This window comes from Fukomys damarensis, unplaced genomic scaffold, assembly GCF_012274545.1.
Source record: "Fukomys damarensis isolate Sample0158 unplaced genomic scaffold, DMR_v1.0_HiC HiC_scaffold_32, whole genome shotgun sequence".
Taxonomy (NCBI): domain Eukaryota; kingdom Metazoa; phylum Chordata; class Mammalia; order Rodentia; family Bathyergidae; genus Fukomys; species Fukomys damarensis.
Window position 1 is genome coordinate 37563567 of NW_022900944.1, and position 17073 is coordinate 37580639.

Genomic DNA, 17073 nt, shown 5'->3' on the forward strand with positions numbered 1-17073 from the left:
CCAGGAATCAGACTTAAGACTCACTTGCCAGGCAGACACTGTGCCACTGAGCTACATTCCTAGCCCCAGGCATAATCTTTTGTAAGGCAGGTGCCAAGGATTCGTCTGCAGAGTTCCCCCATAGAAAATACCTGGCCAGTCCAAACTTTTAGTAAAACCCGAAAAGAAAAAATAGTCTGTGCTAATTCAAGATGGGGCCACCCTTCCCCGTCATCAGCTTGTTCGGGAGACAAGATGTTAGAAAGGCTGTGCTCCACTTTCCATGAAAAGCTTTCCTTCACGTGCAGCTCCTTAGACTAAGCACAGGGTGCAGTGTAAATGAGACGGTGCCCGGCCCCCGTTCCCTGACAGGCGCGAGTGCCCATTTACACTCACCGCTGTCTCTCTCTGCAGGAGATGAGCGTGGGCTATGCAAACGGGATCCGGGTGATGAGCATGACCCACACCGGAGAGCCGGGCTTCATGCTGTACATCCCCATCGAGGTGAGGGTGCTCAGGGTCGGGATGGGTCGGTCTTCCCCGGGCTCCTGCACACGGGCAGCTTCAGAGAGCCAGACCTGGCTGGGCTTTGGGAATCGAGGTAGGCTGTAGGCAAGAGGTTTCGTAAAATCATCAAACTGGTCGGTGCCGCCTGACAGGTTCTCACCACCTGTATTAGTATTGGTTTTTAGGACGTCAGCCATATTCTTATATGTATATCCAAGCAAATTCAGAGGGAGTTGTTATCTGTCTTGTACAGACCCAGATGGAAGTATGCTGTGCTGCATCTTGGCTTTTCCACTTTACCATATCGACCTTTCTGTGTCTGCACCTCAGGAGCAAGAGCTTCCCTTTTCTTCTTTCTCTGTGGTGCTGGCAGGTGAACCCAGGGCTTCGCTTCTGCTAGACAAGTGTTCTATTGCTAAGCTATTTCCCAGCTTTTTAAATTTCTTACAGGATTGCATCTTAGGGTAGAATCATAATTTATTCAACCAGTCTTGTACTTACAGACATGTTGGTGATTCCAGTTCTTCCTATTATAAAAAATTCTGCAGTGTGGAAGCATCTTTTTTCTTCATTGCATTGAATCCACAGTTGTCAGACTGGAGGCTTTGGCCAGTGTGTTAGGTGCAAAATAGTTTTAATTTCTTGAGGCTGAGTGACTTTTCAGAGCCCTTCTCTAGCCAAGTCAGAGCCATCTGAGGCCTGACACAGCCTGCGTTCCTGTCCCCCACCTCATTGTTTCTCTGCCTCTTTGCCTTCTGTTGGCCTTGGAAAACGCCAGATGTCCTCCTGCCTTCCCCCGAATTCTTTGCTCTCCTTTGACCTGTCCTTCCCGATAGACTTTTCCAAGGGTAGTGTCCCCTCCAACGAGTCTTACTCATAGCAGGTCTTTGTTGCACCCCTGCCCTTTCTCCCTGGGCTCCTTCCTGGTGTTTTTTGTGGTATTACAGATTGGAGCCAAGGGCCCTCTACCACTGAGCTATGTCCCCACCCCTTTTTGAGACAGGGTCTCACTGAATTGTGCGGACTGGCCTGGAACTTGTGATCTTCCTACTTCAGCCTCCCAAGTAGCTGGAATTACAGGTGTACACTATGCCTGGCTCTACTTCCCTTTTACTTTTTTCCATAGCATTTATCACTGTCTAGTAAAACATATTTTATGTCCCCATTGTCTATCTAAAGAAGTGTTTGGCACATAAAAAGTACTCGGTTAATGTTTTATCAGTGAATTTTCTACTATCCTTTGTCCATTTTTCTGTTGGCTTACTGATCTTCTTATCAATTTCTAGGCACCCTTTTGTATCCATCAGCCCCTAGTGTGGAGCTGCAGATAGCACTCTTCCAGCTTGTCCACTCATTTATGGTGTTTTTGTTTCGCTTTGCTGGGCACCAAACTGAGGGCCTGGGGCAAGCCAGGCAAGGTTTCTAAACAAAGCTACACCTCGGTACCCCCCACTTTCCTTTTTCTGCTGCTGGAAATCTAACTCAGCGGCAGGCTTGCCAGGCAGGCACTGTGCTGCTGAGCTACATTCCTTGGTCCTATGTTTACTTTTTTTTTACATTTACTTTTTGTTATGGAAATGTTCATACATTTCTGACTGGTTTTTATATTTCTATGTACTTATAGTGAAATTATTTCTTTTTGGAGATAAACTTGATTTATTAGAATGGAGCTTTTCCACTCAACGTTATACAGTGTGTTTCCAATTTTTTTCCAGTACTTTTATAGTTTTTGTTGTTCTTGGTTTTGGCTTTTAAAAAGTATTTAAAATGCCTGATCCTTTTTCAGTGTCTCTTTGGTGTATTTTATGCAGTGTATTTCCCCCCCCCCCCCCGACAGGGTTACCTAATTGATTAGAGAACCTGCCTTTTAAAAATACCAAATCCTTGGTTTTATTTCACACCGTGTGTTCAGGGCCGGGGATTTAGCTCAGTGGTTCTGCTGCCTGCCTCGCAAGCTCAAGGACACGAGTTCGATCCCTGGTACCAAGAAAAAAAAAAAAAAAAAAAAATCCACACTGTGTGTTCTCTTGTATTTGTGTATCTATTCATGATCCAGAACCATTTTGTACCGGTTGTGGCACTGGGGACTGAACCCAAGGCTTTGCACTAAGCTACAACCCTAGTCCTTTATTTTGATCTTTAAGGATCTTACTAAGTTGCTAAGTTGCCTGGGCTGGGCTTGAATTTTCAGTCCTCCTACATTACTATCCTAGAGTTCTAGGCCCTGTGCCACCATGCCTGGCTCAGAACCACACTGTTTTTCAGTCTTCTTGATATTTTTTAGTATTTATCCTTCATTATATTGGAAAATTCTGGAAAAGAATAGTTCCTATTTCCTTGTCTTTTCTCATGAACTTTTTTTAAAAAGGAAAAAGTTGGATGTGATGATGTGTCCCTGTCATCTCAGCCACAAGGAGGCTGAAGCAGTGTATGGTAAGCCTAGGCAGCTTAGTGGGACTGTCTCAAGGCACACACAAACACATACAAATACCGCTTACAGTTTTTGGATTGTGTTACTGGGGATTGAACCCAGGGCCTTCACACTGAACTCTATCCCCAACCTTGTTTTATTTTGGAGACAGTCTGATTTAAGTTGCCCGGGCTGGACTTGAACCTGGAATCCTCCTGCCTCAGCCTCCCAGAGTACTGGGATTACAGATGTTCACTACCATGCTCAGCTGAAAATTGAGTCTTATGATGTACTGGATGTTGTAGTCAAACATGTGCTATGTCTTTTTTTGTATTTTTCAAGTTCTTTGAAGACTTTCAGAAGTATTTAAGTCTTCATTACAGTTTATTCAATTAATATTTTGTTGCTTCTGCGAATGGGGAAGGGTCTTTATTCCAGGATATTTTGAATGATGACGTTAACCTATTTCCCTGTGCAATCATATTGTTTATAGTCTATTTTTAGGTGATTCTCTGAGATTTCTGGGTTCAGTCTCATCATATGCAAACAGTAATCTGTTTCTTCCTCCTAAGGTGTGGCTCAGTATGTGTGAAGGGTCAGGTGAGGTGTGTGTCCGCATCTAGAGTTACGTGTGAATTTGGTTTTGCAGCTTGGGCCATTATGTGAGGCACTAGCACAGGTTGGGAATTGGAGCAAGAGAGCAAAGCTTGGGTAGAGATGAGGTCACCTGAGTGGTTTCTTTGAGAAAGAGAAGAAATTGTTCACTCACCAAACAGCAATTGCTTCTGAGTTGGCATGGTAATTGCTGTGTGCTGAAACCCCCTTAGGGAAGTAGAAGGTGGGAATCCTGCTTTGATGCAGCCTGTCACCCAGGTCGGGACCCCGGCTCATTATTGCTGGCTGCGGGTCACAGCTCCTCGAGGATGACATCTTGGAGTTTTGTCCACATAGCAGGCTGAGCACTGCAACTTCTAGTCCAGTGCTGTTTGCACTGGAGGGTGCTGGCCGCTGACCTCTCTTCCCTCCTCCCTCCAGTACGCTCTGCATGTGTACAACGAAGTGATGAATGTCGGGCAGAAGTACGGGATCCGGAATGCCGGGTATTATGCCCTTCGCAGCCTCCGAATTGAGAAGTTTTTCGCCTTTTGGGGCCAGGATTTAAACACACTCACCACCCCAATGGAATGTGGACGAGAGTCTCGGGTGAAGCTGGAGAAGGTACTGTGTTCATGCAGTCACTGCTAAGGGTCGAGATCGACACTGGGATGGGAGAGGGGAGGTGCAGGCAGTGTGTGAAGGCACTGGTTGGGACCCTGGGAAGGGCTGTGTTCCCGTGGGATGAGCGCCTTCCTGAGACGGCAGATACCAGCCGAGGCTCCTGTCAGCACCTTGCTCTCTGAAGGATCAACACTGGGGAGGAAGGTTTTCTGAGTTAATTTTGGTGACTTAGTAACATGCCACATAAGTATCTTACAATCAACTGTTTTTTGGGATTGAACTCGGGTCTTTGCGCTTGCAAGGCAGGCAGTAGAACCACTGAGCTAAATCCGTGGCCCTCAACTGCTTTTTTTTAAATGAACTTTTTTTTTTAGAAACATCTAGTTGCAGGGTCGGGGATTTAGCTCAGTGGTTCCAGCACCTGAGCAAGGACCCAAGTTCAAGCCCCAGTACCAAAAGAAAAATCCTGGTTGCAGAGCATGTTCTGTGGAACATCCTGTCTACTGTGGCACCGCGGTGCGGTGTGTTCTTCCCCTCCTGCTGTTACTGACCTGGTGCTGTGGTCTGGTACCTGATGTTCGCACGGCACAGCCTCTAGCTAGCTGTTCTCATCAGTATTGTACCTGTAGTATTCTTTGGGACATACGTGTCACACTTTTCCTGTGATACTACAGTAAAACCTCATTTTGGAAAATAGGGAAAACAGAAAGCAAGCTATAAAATGGCCTGTTTTTCCTATCCAGGTAATCAGTGTTAGTCTATTCATCTCTTGTACACAGGTATATATAATATGTATGTACTGATAGAGATGCATGGGCTTTTGGCTGGAAAATACAGAAACATTATCTTTAGCTGGGGATTTAGCTCAGTGGTTCTGCCGCCTGCCTCGCAAGCACAAGGACCTGAGTTTGATCCCCAGTACCAAAAAAAAGAAACATTATCTTTAGCTGGGTGTGGGGGTGTGCACTTATGGTCCCAGTTTCTTGGAAGGCTGAGGCAGGAGAATTACAAGCAGAGGGGATTTGAGGTCAGCCAGAGCAATGTAGTGAGACTCCATCTCAAAAACAAAAACAAAACAAACAATCCTAGCAAATATTTTTGTGTGATTTCTGTTTCTAAATATTGTTTTACGTGAGGTTGTGACTGAAATCTGTGTACACCTCTAGCACTCTGGGAGGCTGAAACTATAGAATCACAAGTTCCAGACCAGCCTGGACAACCGAGCAAGACCCTGTCTCAAAAGAAAAAGTTAAAAAATGGCTAGGGAAAGCTCTATACAAGGCCCTTGGCTTAATCCCCAATACTGCATAAAAAAGAAAAGCATAATGTGTACTTCTGTTTTCACAAACAGTGTTGATGGTGTTTTCTTATTGTGAATGCAGCTTTCACATGGGGGGAAAAAGCCATTTCACAGGTGCCTGCCAACAGGACTTCGGGGAGGGTGCAGGGTCGCCACTGACTTAGCGTCTCCTCTCTCCTAGGGCATGGACTTCATGGGCCACGACGCCCTGCTGCAGCAGAAGCAGAACGGGGTGTACAAGCGCTTCACCATGTTCATCCTGGAGGACCACGACACGGACCTGGACCTCTGGCCATGGTGGGGGGAGCCTATTTACAGGAACGGCCAGTACGTTGGCCAGACCACCAGCAGTGCCTACAGCTACACCCTGGAGCGCCACGTGTGCCTGGGCTTCGTGCACAACTTTTCCAAGGACACCGGGGAGGAGCAGGTGGTCACAGCAGATTTTGTCAACCGGGGAGAGTATGAAATCGACATCGCAGGCTGCCGGTTCCAGGCCAAGGCCAAACTCTACCCTGTCACCTCCCTCTTTACACACAAGCGCCGAAAGGATGACGTGGAGCTAAGTGACTTGCATGGGAAGTAACACCAGAGCAGTGTCACCTCCTCCCCATCGTCTAAGCTGAGGCGCATCCCTTTGCCCTGACCTCCTTCCTCTTCACCGAACCTTTCTTTGTCTCGCCTTATGTTTGAACTTGACCTGCTTTTAAACTTTTGCAGCCTTGGTCTTCCCATCCACCCCCTGCTTAGATTCCCCTGGTGGCAGGAAGTGTACCCGACAGGGAGGACAGAGGCAAGCTTCCCTATGGAACGGTGTTGGGGTCACATTCTGTATCTCCAAGCAATGCCTGCAGTGTTTACCAGGCCTCAGGGAAAAGTCCATCTCCCTGGGCTTCGGGTCATCAGAGAAGCCTGTGAGTGAGACACGTCCCTGGCATAGCTCGTGCCTTTGAGCCACGCAGGTCATTGTCCCATCCCATCACACTGTGGTTTGGCACCTGATATCTCTAACAAGAGGATGATCATCTACCTCACTGACAAGAGACAGCATACGGATGCTGTCTGGTCCATAGGAGAGACAAGTGGGTAACTTGGCACCACCCTCATCTACCCTCCGGAGCCAGTTTTTGTACCTTCAGGTCAGGGCAGCCTGCCCGAAACTGTCTTCATCTCTTGCTCATCCGTGTAATTGAGGTGTTGTTTTTGTTTGTTTGTTTCCTAGCTGAATAAGCAAGTATGCCATGTTGCTTTTCCCAGCACAAGGTTCTTACTACAAAAAGTATGTCACTACCAATGCTGTTTTCTCTGCTGTGAAAAGTGCTGCTTCCCTTTCTGCTGTTCAAAGGTCAGTCGTCCCCTCTTGATTTTCCTCCTTACGTGACTCTTAGCCTCCCTTGTGCCCTGGGCTCAGCTCAGTGTATAGAGCTGCTCCTTTAGAGCTGGGAGGGGACAGTCAGGCTGGCCAGAGTGAGTAACGAAACCTTGTTCATGCTGAGTGCACAGGGAAACCTGAAACTTTACACCCCTGGCTTGGAAGAAACAAAGCTACAGAGAGATGAGTCCATGCAGAATTCTTGAACACAGTTGGTGTGAACTGGGTGAGGCTAAAGGGCAGCTTTCCTTTTTTCGTCTAGGCTTGCTTTCTCCTCCAGACTGAGCTATCCAGCCCCAACACTTCATTTTTCCCTTGTATATAAACTGCCCTAATCTGTTGGGTTTTTTTAATTAGTGTAAAGAAAACTACTAGAAATTTTAGTGCAGCAGTAGTCTTCATTGTCTTGGTATCTTGGAAGCATTAGTTCTGTTAAACCTGTAGTTATATTAAAGATCGTTTCATGAGAGCAGCTTAACATTCTCAGGTGTTGGCCTTAACCAGCATTGCTGTGGAATCTGTTACCCACTTGGCAGACTGGCTCCTCCCGGACATCTTGGTTTCCCTAGCTGCCCCCTCCTCCTGCATGATGTCATGTCCACCTATGTGTGGAGGGAAGTGTGTGCCTAGAACTCTGGGGGCCCATTTCACTTTCTGAGAGCTGCTGCTTCTAGGCAACCAGAGAGCTGAGCAAGACAGTGGCCACAGGCACGACCTAGGAGAGAGGGACAGCCCTTGGCCACCTACAGGCAGGAAGCCGGCTCAGACGGAAGTGGAAGTTATTCATGTGCTTTTACATTGGCACCACTCCAATCTTTGTAGAGCAAAGTTTATTTGGAAATCCAACAAATTCTTGATTTATGCACAGATATTACAACTGTGGCACTAAATTTGTGCTTTAAGTGTTACATAGAAGTCTCACTACTTAAGTTCTAATTTGAAAAAGTAAAAGCAACCTCAATGTATTATGCACATAGACTTTAGGGGTTGTATCAGTTTTACACTTGTTAATCTCTAGCAAATCACTCTTCTGTTAATTAACTGTGCTAAGTAGGAGGGACGTCTGAAGATGTATCGAAAATCATGTGGTGACTTTCTTACACTGCAGAGACAAGCCCTCGGCTCCTGTGGCTAATGTTTGTCTTTCCCTTTGAGCCAGCCGTGGTTGTCTTGCTGTGAAGGAACTGAGGAGGGGGGCAAGCGTTGAGGATGGTGCTTTAAAAAACCTCCATAAGTAGGGGTCTTTCTCTTACTCCTCTGTTGATCTTCTGTGCCATCACTTGTTTAACTGAAAGCCCTGGACACAGAGGTTTACCTTTGGCACTGTTCATGCACCCTCTGGTCTCCTCCCTTGGAGGTACTGTACTTTCGCAGCTTTCTGTCGCTCATGCATACACAGGCGGGGTCAGTTGATTTTTTTCTGTATCTGGTCCTGATGGGAGTGCTGTGAACAGAGACTCCTCTCTGTCTCGGGGTCAGAACAGAGGCAGTGGAGGCCTGGACAGCTAAAGTAGGTGTTGCAGCACCTTGAGCTGCTACTGAGGATCGCTAGATCTACAGGACAGCTGTGACACTGGCAGTTCTGACAGACGCACAAGCACCTCACGCGTGTCACTCCATCAGGCAGTGGGGCCATAGAAGCTCCTCCTGTGACAACATACCAGTGCAAGTCAAGGAATTCTGGGCTTTAGGTGGTTGGATATTTTTCTCTCTGAAATGATCTGTTGGGGAGGCAGCAAACAATCTATTTGATCTATTGACAGCAAACAATCTTTTTGAACTTAGAAACAGTATATTGGCCTTTAACCAACAAAGACTCAAGAGTTGCAAGTTTTCTCTGTCTTCTTCCTTGAAATAGCTTTACATTCCTCCCCCAGGTGCTGTTTTGTAGCGTTGCCATGTCCTTTGACTTGAGCTTGCATAGGCAAGGTTGCCCTCCACCATACTTCCATGGAGGTGACCACGGCTCTAGTGCTTTAAGAGATAAAAAGGGAAAAGAACTTACTGCAGAGCTCACCTATTTGATATCCTTTAACCTTCTGTAATGGCACTACTTACAGTGCTGTTCTGGGGGATCCCCACAGGCCTGTGACTAAGTCCCAGTTTCACTGTGACCCTGAGAGCTGCCATCAGGCGATATGTTCTTAAAAATCTTACCTGTTCATTTTCCTTCCTAGGCCATTTCCAAGAAACTAAAACATGAGCAATCCACAGCTCTCAGTCCACTGCCCTGCTTTTGCAGTTACCTGAAATGTTAGCACTCTCCCTTCTCCTGCCACCTCGGTGGCAGTGGTAGCGGCAGCATGGAGCAAGCAGCAGGTGCCTCCTAGAAGAGATACCCACAGCCTTGAAGGCTGGCTGTTTATCTTGTGACTCACAGACACCTTGCTGGCATGTGAAGGTGCCTTCACCATCCTTGAGGAACCTGAGACACAAGGGAACCTCAGTGCCCTCCAGTCACTTCAAGTTCCTGGGAGACCCTGCTCTTGCTTGTGGGGCTGAGTTATAGGTTCACGCCTGTTGCTTTGATGCTTCTTGGCCAGGGTCCTCTCTAATACCTAGGACAGAGATGAGAGCCACTGAGACAGGCTGCAGAATAAGGTGCTGCCACTTTAGTTTTCCTTCTGTACCCACCCCAAGCGTTGCTGAAAACAGCAGCATCCCACATGACATAGGCACATTTTTCTTAGGGGAGAGAGTCATCTTGGTCTCTGCGAGAGGTCTGCGGTAACAACATAGCACACACCTGGGCTCCACTAACCCTGTGCACTTGGAGAAAGTGTGTGCAAGCCAGGGTCTGTTGCGCAGCAGCACCCCGTACCACCGCCACTTTGAGGTGCCAAGTCGTGTTTGAGTCACCACAGGGCTCACTGCTGTGGTCCTCATTACTACCATTCCGTTATTTGTCACAAGAACAAAGTATGTTTTACATCTGCCTTCTTTGTCCACTGAACATCATGGTGGTTTCTTACATCTGCTGGCGAATAATGCATTTCTTCATGGGCCATTTTTCTCGTGAGAGTCAAATGCACCTGTTTTTAACCTTTTGCAACACCTTGTTTTTCTGTTCATAAAAGACAGAAACTACTAGGGGAGAGGAGGATATTTTTAGTATCTTTTCAATAAGTGGTATCTTTTTCAATCTGCTAGCACTTTCTCCGAGAGCAGTTCTAGTGCCTTACACCCCAGCACCACAGTGCAGGAGGCAGCAGAAGGGAAGGAAGCGCATTCCCTCAGCCCCCACAGCCTCTCCTCCCTCAGCAGGTTGGTGGTTTCTTACATCTGCTGGCGAATAATGCATTTCTTCATGGGCCATTTTTCTCGTGAGAGTCAAATGCACCTGTTTTTAACCTTTTGCAACACCTTGTTTTTCTGTTCATAAAAGACAGAAACTACTAGGGGAGAGGAGGATATTTTTAGTATCTTTTCAATAAGTGGTATCTTTTTCAATCTGCTAGCACTTTCTCCGAGAGCAGTTCTAGTGCCTTACACCCCAGCACCACAGTGCAGGAGGCAGCAGAAGGGAAGGAAGCGCATTCCCTCAGCCCCCACAGCCTCTCCTCCCTCAGCAGGTGCCTGTGAGGTAGAAAGGTCTGCAGCTTGTTTTCTAGTTCAAGCGCCCCTCTTGGGATGTGCAAACCCACCCCTGTAAGGGCCGGGAAGGCTGCTAACTCATTATTTGCAGGGTGCGGTTCTGTTGAGCCCCCTTCTGTTCCATGAGAGGTAGCAGGCCATTCTGAAGACAGGTGACATCCTTGAAAGCCCGGGTGACTTTGGACACACGGAGTGACTGAGCCTTTCTGCCCTCTATGAACACTGCACTGTCTAGCTAGCTGCCTTTCAGTGGGATTTTCGGTTCATGTTACTAGGTATGAACATGAATAAACATTTTAATTTCCCTTGTCATGTCACCTGTGGAATGTTCACCTGCAGTAACGTGGTACAGTGCGTTTGCCATCACAGAGCATAAATACCATACCTAAAGGCATTTGTACCTGTGATACCAAAGTATAGGAAAGAATTTGGAAACCGGTAAGGAGGATGCAGTCTGGCTCTGACTCCGCTTTGCTGGTGAGGCTGGGATGAGCCTGGGATGAGCCTTACCTTCCTCCCACAGCCACTGTTGCCGTCACTGCACCGGACATCTCATCCCTCTCTGAGTCACATTAAGGACCTGGCTCAAGGTACACAGCCCATGGACCAATGTGGAAGGTGCATGTGCATTCTTGCCACACAAAAGGAAAGAGAAATAGCCACTACCTTTTCCATCCCCAGTTTCCATGCACAGGTTTAGTCGCAGGGTTTTATCCTATTTTTTTGCACTGTTTTATACGAGAATCTCAAGAGGACCTAATCTCACAGATTTGCTTGCTCACACTGCACACCTATACTACAGGCCACACAAACAGGTCAGGAAGCCCACTGCTCCTCTGTTGCTATTGCACTTTGTCCCCTGATGCACAAGATAACATGGCTCAAACCCCTGGCACAACGTGGCTAAAACCTTAACAGACAAATGCCTGGACACTGCATCCTGCCCAACAAGGCACAAGCGTCCTCTCCGCCTACCCACATACAGAGCTCTGGTGCTGCAACTGTAACAGTGAAGTGGCTGCTGGTGGATCCTGGCTGGGGCCCAGAGGTCAGCAGACGCCATGAAGCAGCTGCTATGAAGCCCAGATGCACAGGGCCAGTGGTGAACATTTCCAGCAAGCGTCTGTGAGGTCAAAACAGCAGCACACACATCACAGGGAGTGGGGCACAAAGACCCGAGGAGGAGGAGGAAAGAAAAAATCCACCATCTAGAAAAGCTATTCTGAAGGTTTCAAATGAAAGAAAAAGAGGAAAAACACTGGTTATTTTGGGGGAATCCCAGAGACAGGCTACCACCGCCAGGCAGCAAGCATGGAGCCTGTCTGCTCCCTCTTGACAATTGATGGAGACAAAAGAGTTCAGCCTCGGATGTGGGGAAGGACAGCACATGCCCATCCCAGTGGACTACCCTACATTAGATAAAGATGATCATGTATTGGGCCGGGGACTTAGCTCAGTGATTCCACCACCTGCCTCGCAAGCAATCCCTGGTACCAAAAAAAAAAGATGTATTAATATTAAAGTTTCAGACAGGATCTGATATAAAATGGGCTTCATGAACCCCTAGATAAGATAGTTAATATGGCCCACTGTAAACTAAAATGGGGTATTCAAGGCTTACAACTTAACCTTTTAATTAATTAATTAATTTTTTGGCACTGGGAATCAAACTTGGGTCCCTGCGATTGCAAAGCAGGTGCCAGAACCACTGAGGTAAATCCCCAGCACTGATTTATAATGAGGTCACAACTGGGTGTGGTGGATCCTATAATCCCAGTGCTCAGGCAGCACAGGCAGGAGGATCACTGCAAGTTCAAGGCCAGCCTGGGCAATATAGGGAGACCCTGTCTGGGGAAAACATGGGAGGGGGTGGGGTTGGCTACATCTACTCAGTCTCCATTTCATAGCCCAAATTTGTCTCTCTAAAAAACAACCAACCAACCATACCCAGAGCCCCTTAATGGTGGATTACTGAAACTTCAACACTTCCCTCTGCCAGCATTCCATGCCTGATACCAAATGCTACTAAAATCAGTGTGATTCAGTATGCATCTGATCAAGATGCACTCACAGATGAGCCATGTGTGGTGCAGGCTTGTAATTCCAACACTTAGGAGGCTGAGGCAGGAGGATCACAGTGAGTTCAAGGCCAGCCTGAACTACAAAGGGAGACCCTGCCTCAACCCCTCCCTGGAAAAAAGATGCACTCACAGAGCCACAGCCCTGCTTACTGCTTGCTCAACACCTCAACAGTGGGCCTGCACCTCTGAGAACCACAAGCACCTTCCCAGGCTGCCTCTGGGGGCCTCCACAGCTTGGTCACATACAGCGGAGAAGATCGTAATGAACCTACCTCCAGGAGCCCAGGTATGACACTACACTGAGGACATCTTCCTCCAAGGAGATTCATTTGATACACAAATTAAGGACATTTAAGTCCAGGTTTTCTTAGTATGCACTTTTAAGTTCTGGTAACAACATATTCCTTCCTCATTTAAATTTTTCTAACGCCTCCTGGATCTAGACCATGCATGATGGAAATGAGTTGTGCTGTACCTATTAAAGCAACATGAGTGAGCCGGGCAGAGTGGCACACAACTGTAATCCCAGTATTCTGAGAGGCTGATGCAGAAGGATCATCCATTTGACCCTGTCTGAAAGTTCAAACTTAAAAAGTAGGGATACAGCTCAATGCAAAGGCCTGGCTCCCATTCCAGTACTGGGACACCTGTGCCCAAAATGAACCCATCAGATGGAGCTACACGTGACTGCTGACGGCCGCTCTGAGTGCTGGAGTCTGCAACCTCCCAGAAGACACCACTGTTTCAACCGACTGACAAATGCAGAGGCCTGCTTGAATGGGTCCCTGCTTGGAAAGGACACTTAAATGCCACTTCCCAGGTGATGTTGACCTGGCCCCTGAGCTTGTAACTAGAAATGCCGGCACCTCAGACATCGCCCACCCAAAAATCTCAACGAGGATCCATGACTTCATCCTTTAAACCACACACTTCAATGACAAAAGCAGTTTGTGCTTTTCTTTTGGACCTTGCAGCTCTAGTACAGAGCGGCCACCTCCACTCGCTCCCACAGGTGACCAGCACTGCTGACAGCCACTCCGTCACCCTCCAGCCTGCTCTCACTGGCCCCCAGACGCCTCTTACTGGGAGCCAGGCATCACCGGGATGCCCCCTCTCACCAAGCCTGCCGGCCACATCCTACTCTCCCACAGATCATCTACTTCGCTCCACCTCCTGCCACACCTGAGCACTGAGGTCACCGCGTCCCTCTCCAGGCTCAAGCAGTGGCTTCCACGCAGGACTCGGAACTCCTCCTTGCCCTTTTCTCCCACGGCCGGGTCTCCACACAGGGGCCAAGCACGCATTCTGCTGCGGGAACCTGATTTCACGGCCCGCTTCCTGCCCTGCCTCAACCCTCCCAGACGCACCGTCCTAGTCAGAGCTCCCCACAGAGCCAAGATCCTTCCGGCCCATGTCCTCACCCAGGCCTCCTCTGTTCCGCCCCTGCCCACCCGCAGCTCCCCCACGCACCCTCACCCTCGGCAGCTTCGCCGTCCCTCCGGTCATCACCGGCACAGCTCCCACCACCTCCCCGCAGATACGATAACGTCCTCGGGTCTCCGCCTACTGGACCTTCGGGTCACCCCGGCATGGCCGAGCTGCTGTGATGGCCCATGAGGCCTGCCCTGTCCCCGCACACAGCCCTCCACACAGCTGCCCCGAGAGCCCGGGCTCAGGGCGCAGAGCCGGGTGTAAAGGCCTCTCTACCTCGCCTCGGCCGGAAGACGCCGAGCGAGTTCCGCAGCTGTGCCGGCTTCTCACCGCTCTCCGGGCTCGGAGCGTCCACCTAGCAGGGCGGCCCGGCAGGCAGGCAGGACAGGCCCACGGCCCGTAGCAGCACCCAGGAATGGTGGTTGTTCTCCCACCACGATGGCCTCTGAGCAGGGAGCAGCTAGCGCTTGTCCCCGGTTTCCCAGCATTCGCCAGGGGTACGCAGGAACCATGCTGACCACTGAGAGGACAGCGGAGGGCGGGACACCCAAATACCTACAAGAATGTTTCCTCCAGGCTGGGGGTTTAGCTCAGGGGTTCTGCCGCCTGCCTCACCAGGGCAAGGACCTGAGTACGATCCCCGGTACCAAAGAAATAAAAAAAAAATAATAATTATGTTGTACAAACTCAGTATTTATAGGTAGTGATAATGTCCCACAATTGCCTAAATCGATGATGAACCTTTTAGAGATTTCCATGATACAAACAGCCTGCTGCATCACGTGTATGGTAGGTTCAGCACCACTGGTCTAAATATTCAACTAATCGTCCTATGAAGTAGATTTTACCATTTGTAAGCTTGAGGAAACCAAAGAACAGACACAGGTAATGATTTCCCCAGGGTCTTGTAATGCCGTGAGTGGCAACTTCACAATTCAAAGCCTGCAAACCTGGCCCTAGAACCTGCCACTTTTCACTGTTGTCTGCTGACTTCCAAATAAGAGAAGCAAAGTCATAACAGCTGTGAGTACTGAAGCATGAGCTCATCTGCTAGCGGGAGAAAGAACACTGCAAATGCAGAAGCAGCACAATAAGGTGACTTTCTCCATGGAATATGCCAGCGGGCATGGTGGCACATACTCGGGCGATTGAGGCAGGAGGACTGTCCAGAGCTCCAGGCCAGCCTGGGCTACGTAATGAGTTTAAGGCCAGCCCAAACGTAGTTTTTGAGACTCTGCCTCAAAAGAAACACTCAAAAAAAAAATTAAAAAGATGGAATAGCCATGTTAAAAGTCCAAGGTGAGTGAGCTGCAGTGGCATACACCTGTAATTCCAGCTACTTGGAGGCTGAGGCAGGAGGACTGCAGGTTCCAGGCTTGTCTGAGCAACTTAGCAAAACCTGCAAGCAGGCAGGGGACATAATTCAGTGATTTCCCCCAGGCTTGCCTCTTATGCCTAAAAATAAACAAACACCTAAGGAGATAAGAACCAAGGGGATGGGAGGGCAGGGAGGATGTAATTCAGTGTAGTTGAGTTCCGTTATTTCCGGTACCAGAAAAAACAACAATAAAAACCAATAAAATTTGTTGAGCTGGCACTCAACATGATCGCCAAAAGATTGAGAAAGTGAGGACAGAAGGAAAAGGATGTACTGTAAACGTGGAAGGAGAAAGAAGCAACACTGGCTACTCCAGATTTGGCAGCAAAACCAGAGAAAACCTTGACAAAAATAAAGAAGACAGTGAGATGTCAGACACAGAAAGAGCCTCTAGTTTAAAAAAGACACATTGTGTATTTTTTAAAGTTCTGGAAAATGCCGTGTATACTATTCTGTTAAGAATACTTAAGGGTCAGCATGGTGGCGCACATCTGTAATCCCAGCACGCCCCACATGTGCCTCAGCAGTAACTCCTGAGACACCTGATGGAAACCAACTGATTTCCAGGCTCCGCGGCAGGAGATTCTGATCCTGCTGGCTCAGGAGGCTGTATTTTTCAAAAATTGCACCAGGAAGCCAAGCATGGTGGCACACACCTGTAATCCCAGCACTGGGGAAACTGAGGCAGGAAGCCTGCCTAGGGTAAATAACAACATGTCTCAAAATAAACAGAAGGGCTGAGGATGTACACCAGTGGCAGAGCATCCCTGGGTCAGAGCCCTAGTACTAGGAAAATCAATCCATCAATGACCAAGTGATCAGGCAAGTTTAAGAAATCACTACACGTCTACCATGGAAATTAGTACCATCCCTACCTTCCGGCTCCCACCAGTTTCTTCATTAAGTTTATTAGTACGTTTTAGGTATACAATATAGTAACAGTCATCACTGGAAATGTGTACCTTTACATAACCTATCTTGGTTATTTTTTCCCCATTCCCCTACCCTCCCTATCTACAGAGACTCTGTTTCCGTTTTTTTCATTTTCTCACAGTAATTCCACTCCCTTCTTTCTTTTCCCCAACCCATCCTATTTCCCCCTCCCCTTCTTCCTATGTCACATTATCAGTTATACATTCTGATCCTTATTTGCACTTTTAGTTTTTCATACCAGAAAAACTACTACTTACGCGTATCCTATTTATTTCACTTATGAGTATGGCCTCAATGTGCATCCATTTAACTATAAATGTCTCTAGTTTCTCATTCTTTATGGCTAAGAAGTACTCCATTTTATTAACAACAACAAAAAAACAAAACAAAAAAACAAAACAAAAAAATCTTTTTCCAAATTTTAGCTATTGCCAACCGTCAGGCACCGACCATTCTTTGTTTGTTTTAGACAGAGTCTCACTATGTATTTAAGACTGACCTGGAACTCACTATGCAGCCCAGGCTGGTCTCGAACTCACAGCGATCCTCCTGCCTCAGCTTCCCAAGTGCTGGGATTACAGGCGCGTGCCACCAAGCCCGGCCGACCATTCTTATTGTGCTTGAAGATTGCTGACCCGAACCCAAGTACCAAGCACAACAGTCCCCAAGTGTCACACATTAAGAAGGAAGCCCCTGACCCGGCCCAGACCTTGCCAGGTGATTTCTTCCTCTGGACTCTGCCGCGGTCCAAGCCCGCAGAGCGCGGGGCACCGCACGTTCCCAGGCGGGAAACGACTCCCCCTCCAGGGTCCGAGGGCCCGGCGAGCCCGGCAGGGGCGAGCACACCCGGGGGCGGCCAGCAGCGAGGTC

General features: G+C 48.2%; 1 protein-coding gene across 1 annotated transcript in view; it reads left to right on the top strand.

Moving 5' to 3' along the window:
* Positions 1-7858, top strand: part of Pdpr (pyruvate dehydrogenase phosphatase regulatory subunit) — a 42722-nt gene extending 34864 nt beyond the window's left edge. Inside the window, exons 16-18 of the mRNA XM_010644406.3 lie at positions 394-483; positions 3932-4114; positions 5596-7858. Coding sequence (XP_010642708.1) covers positions 394-483; positions 3932-4114; positions 5596-6000 — 678 coding nt within the window. The 3' untranslated portion in view covers positions 6001-7858. The remainder of the gene's footprint in view (positions 1-393; positions 484-3931; positions 4115-5595) is intronic.
* The last annotated feature ends 9215 nt before the right edge of the window (positions 7859-17073 follow it).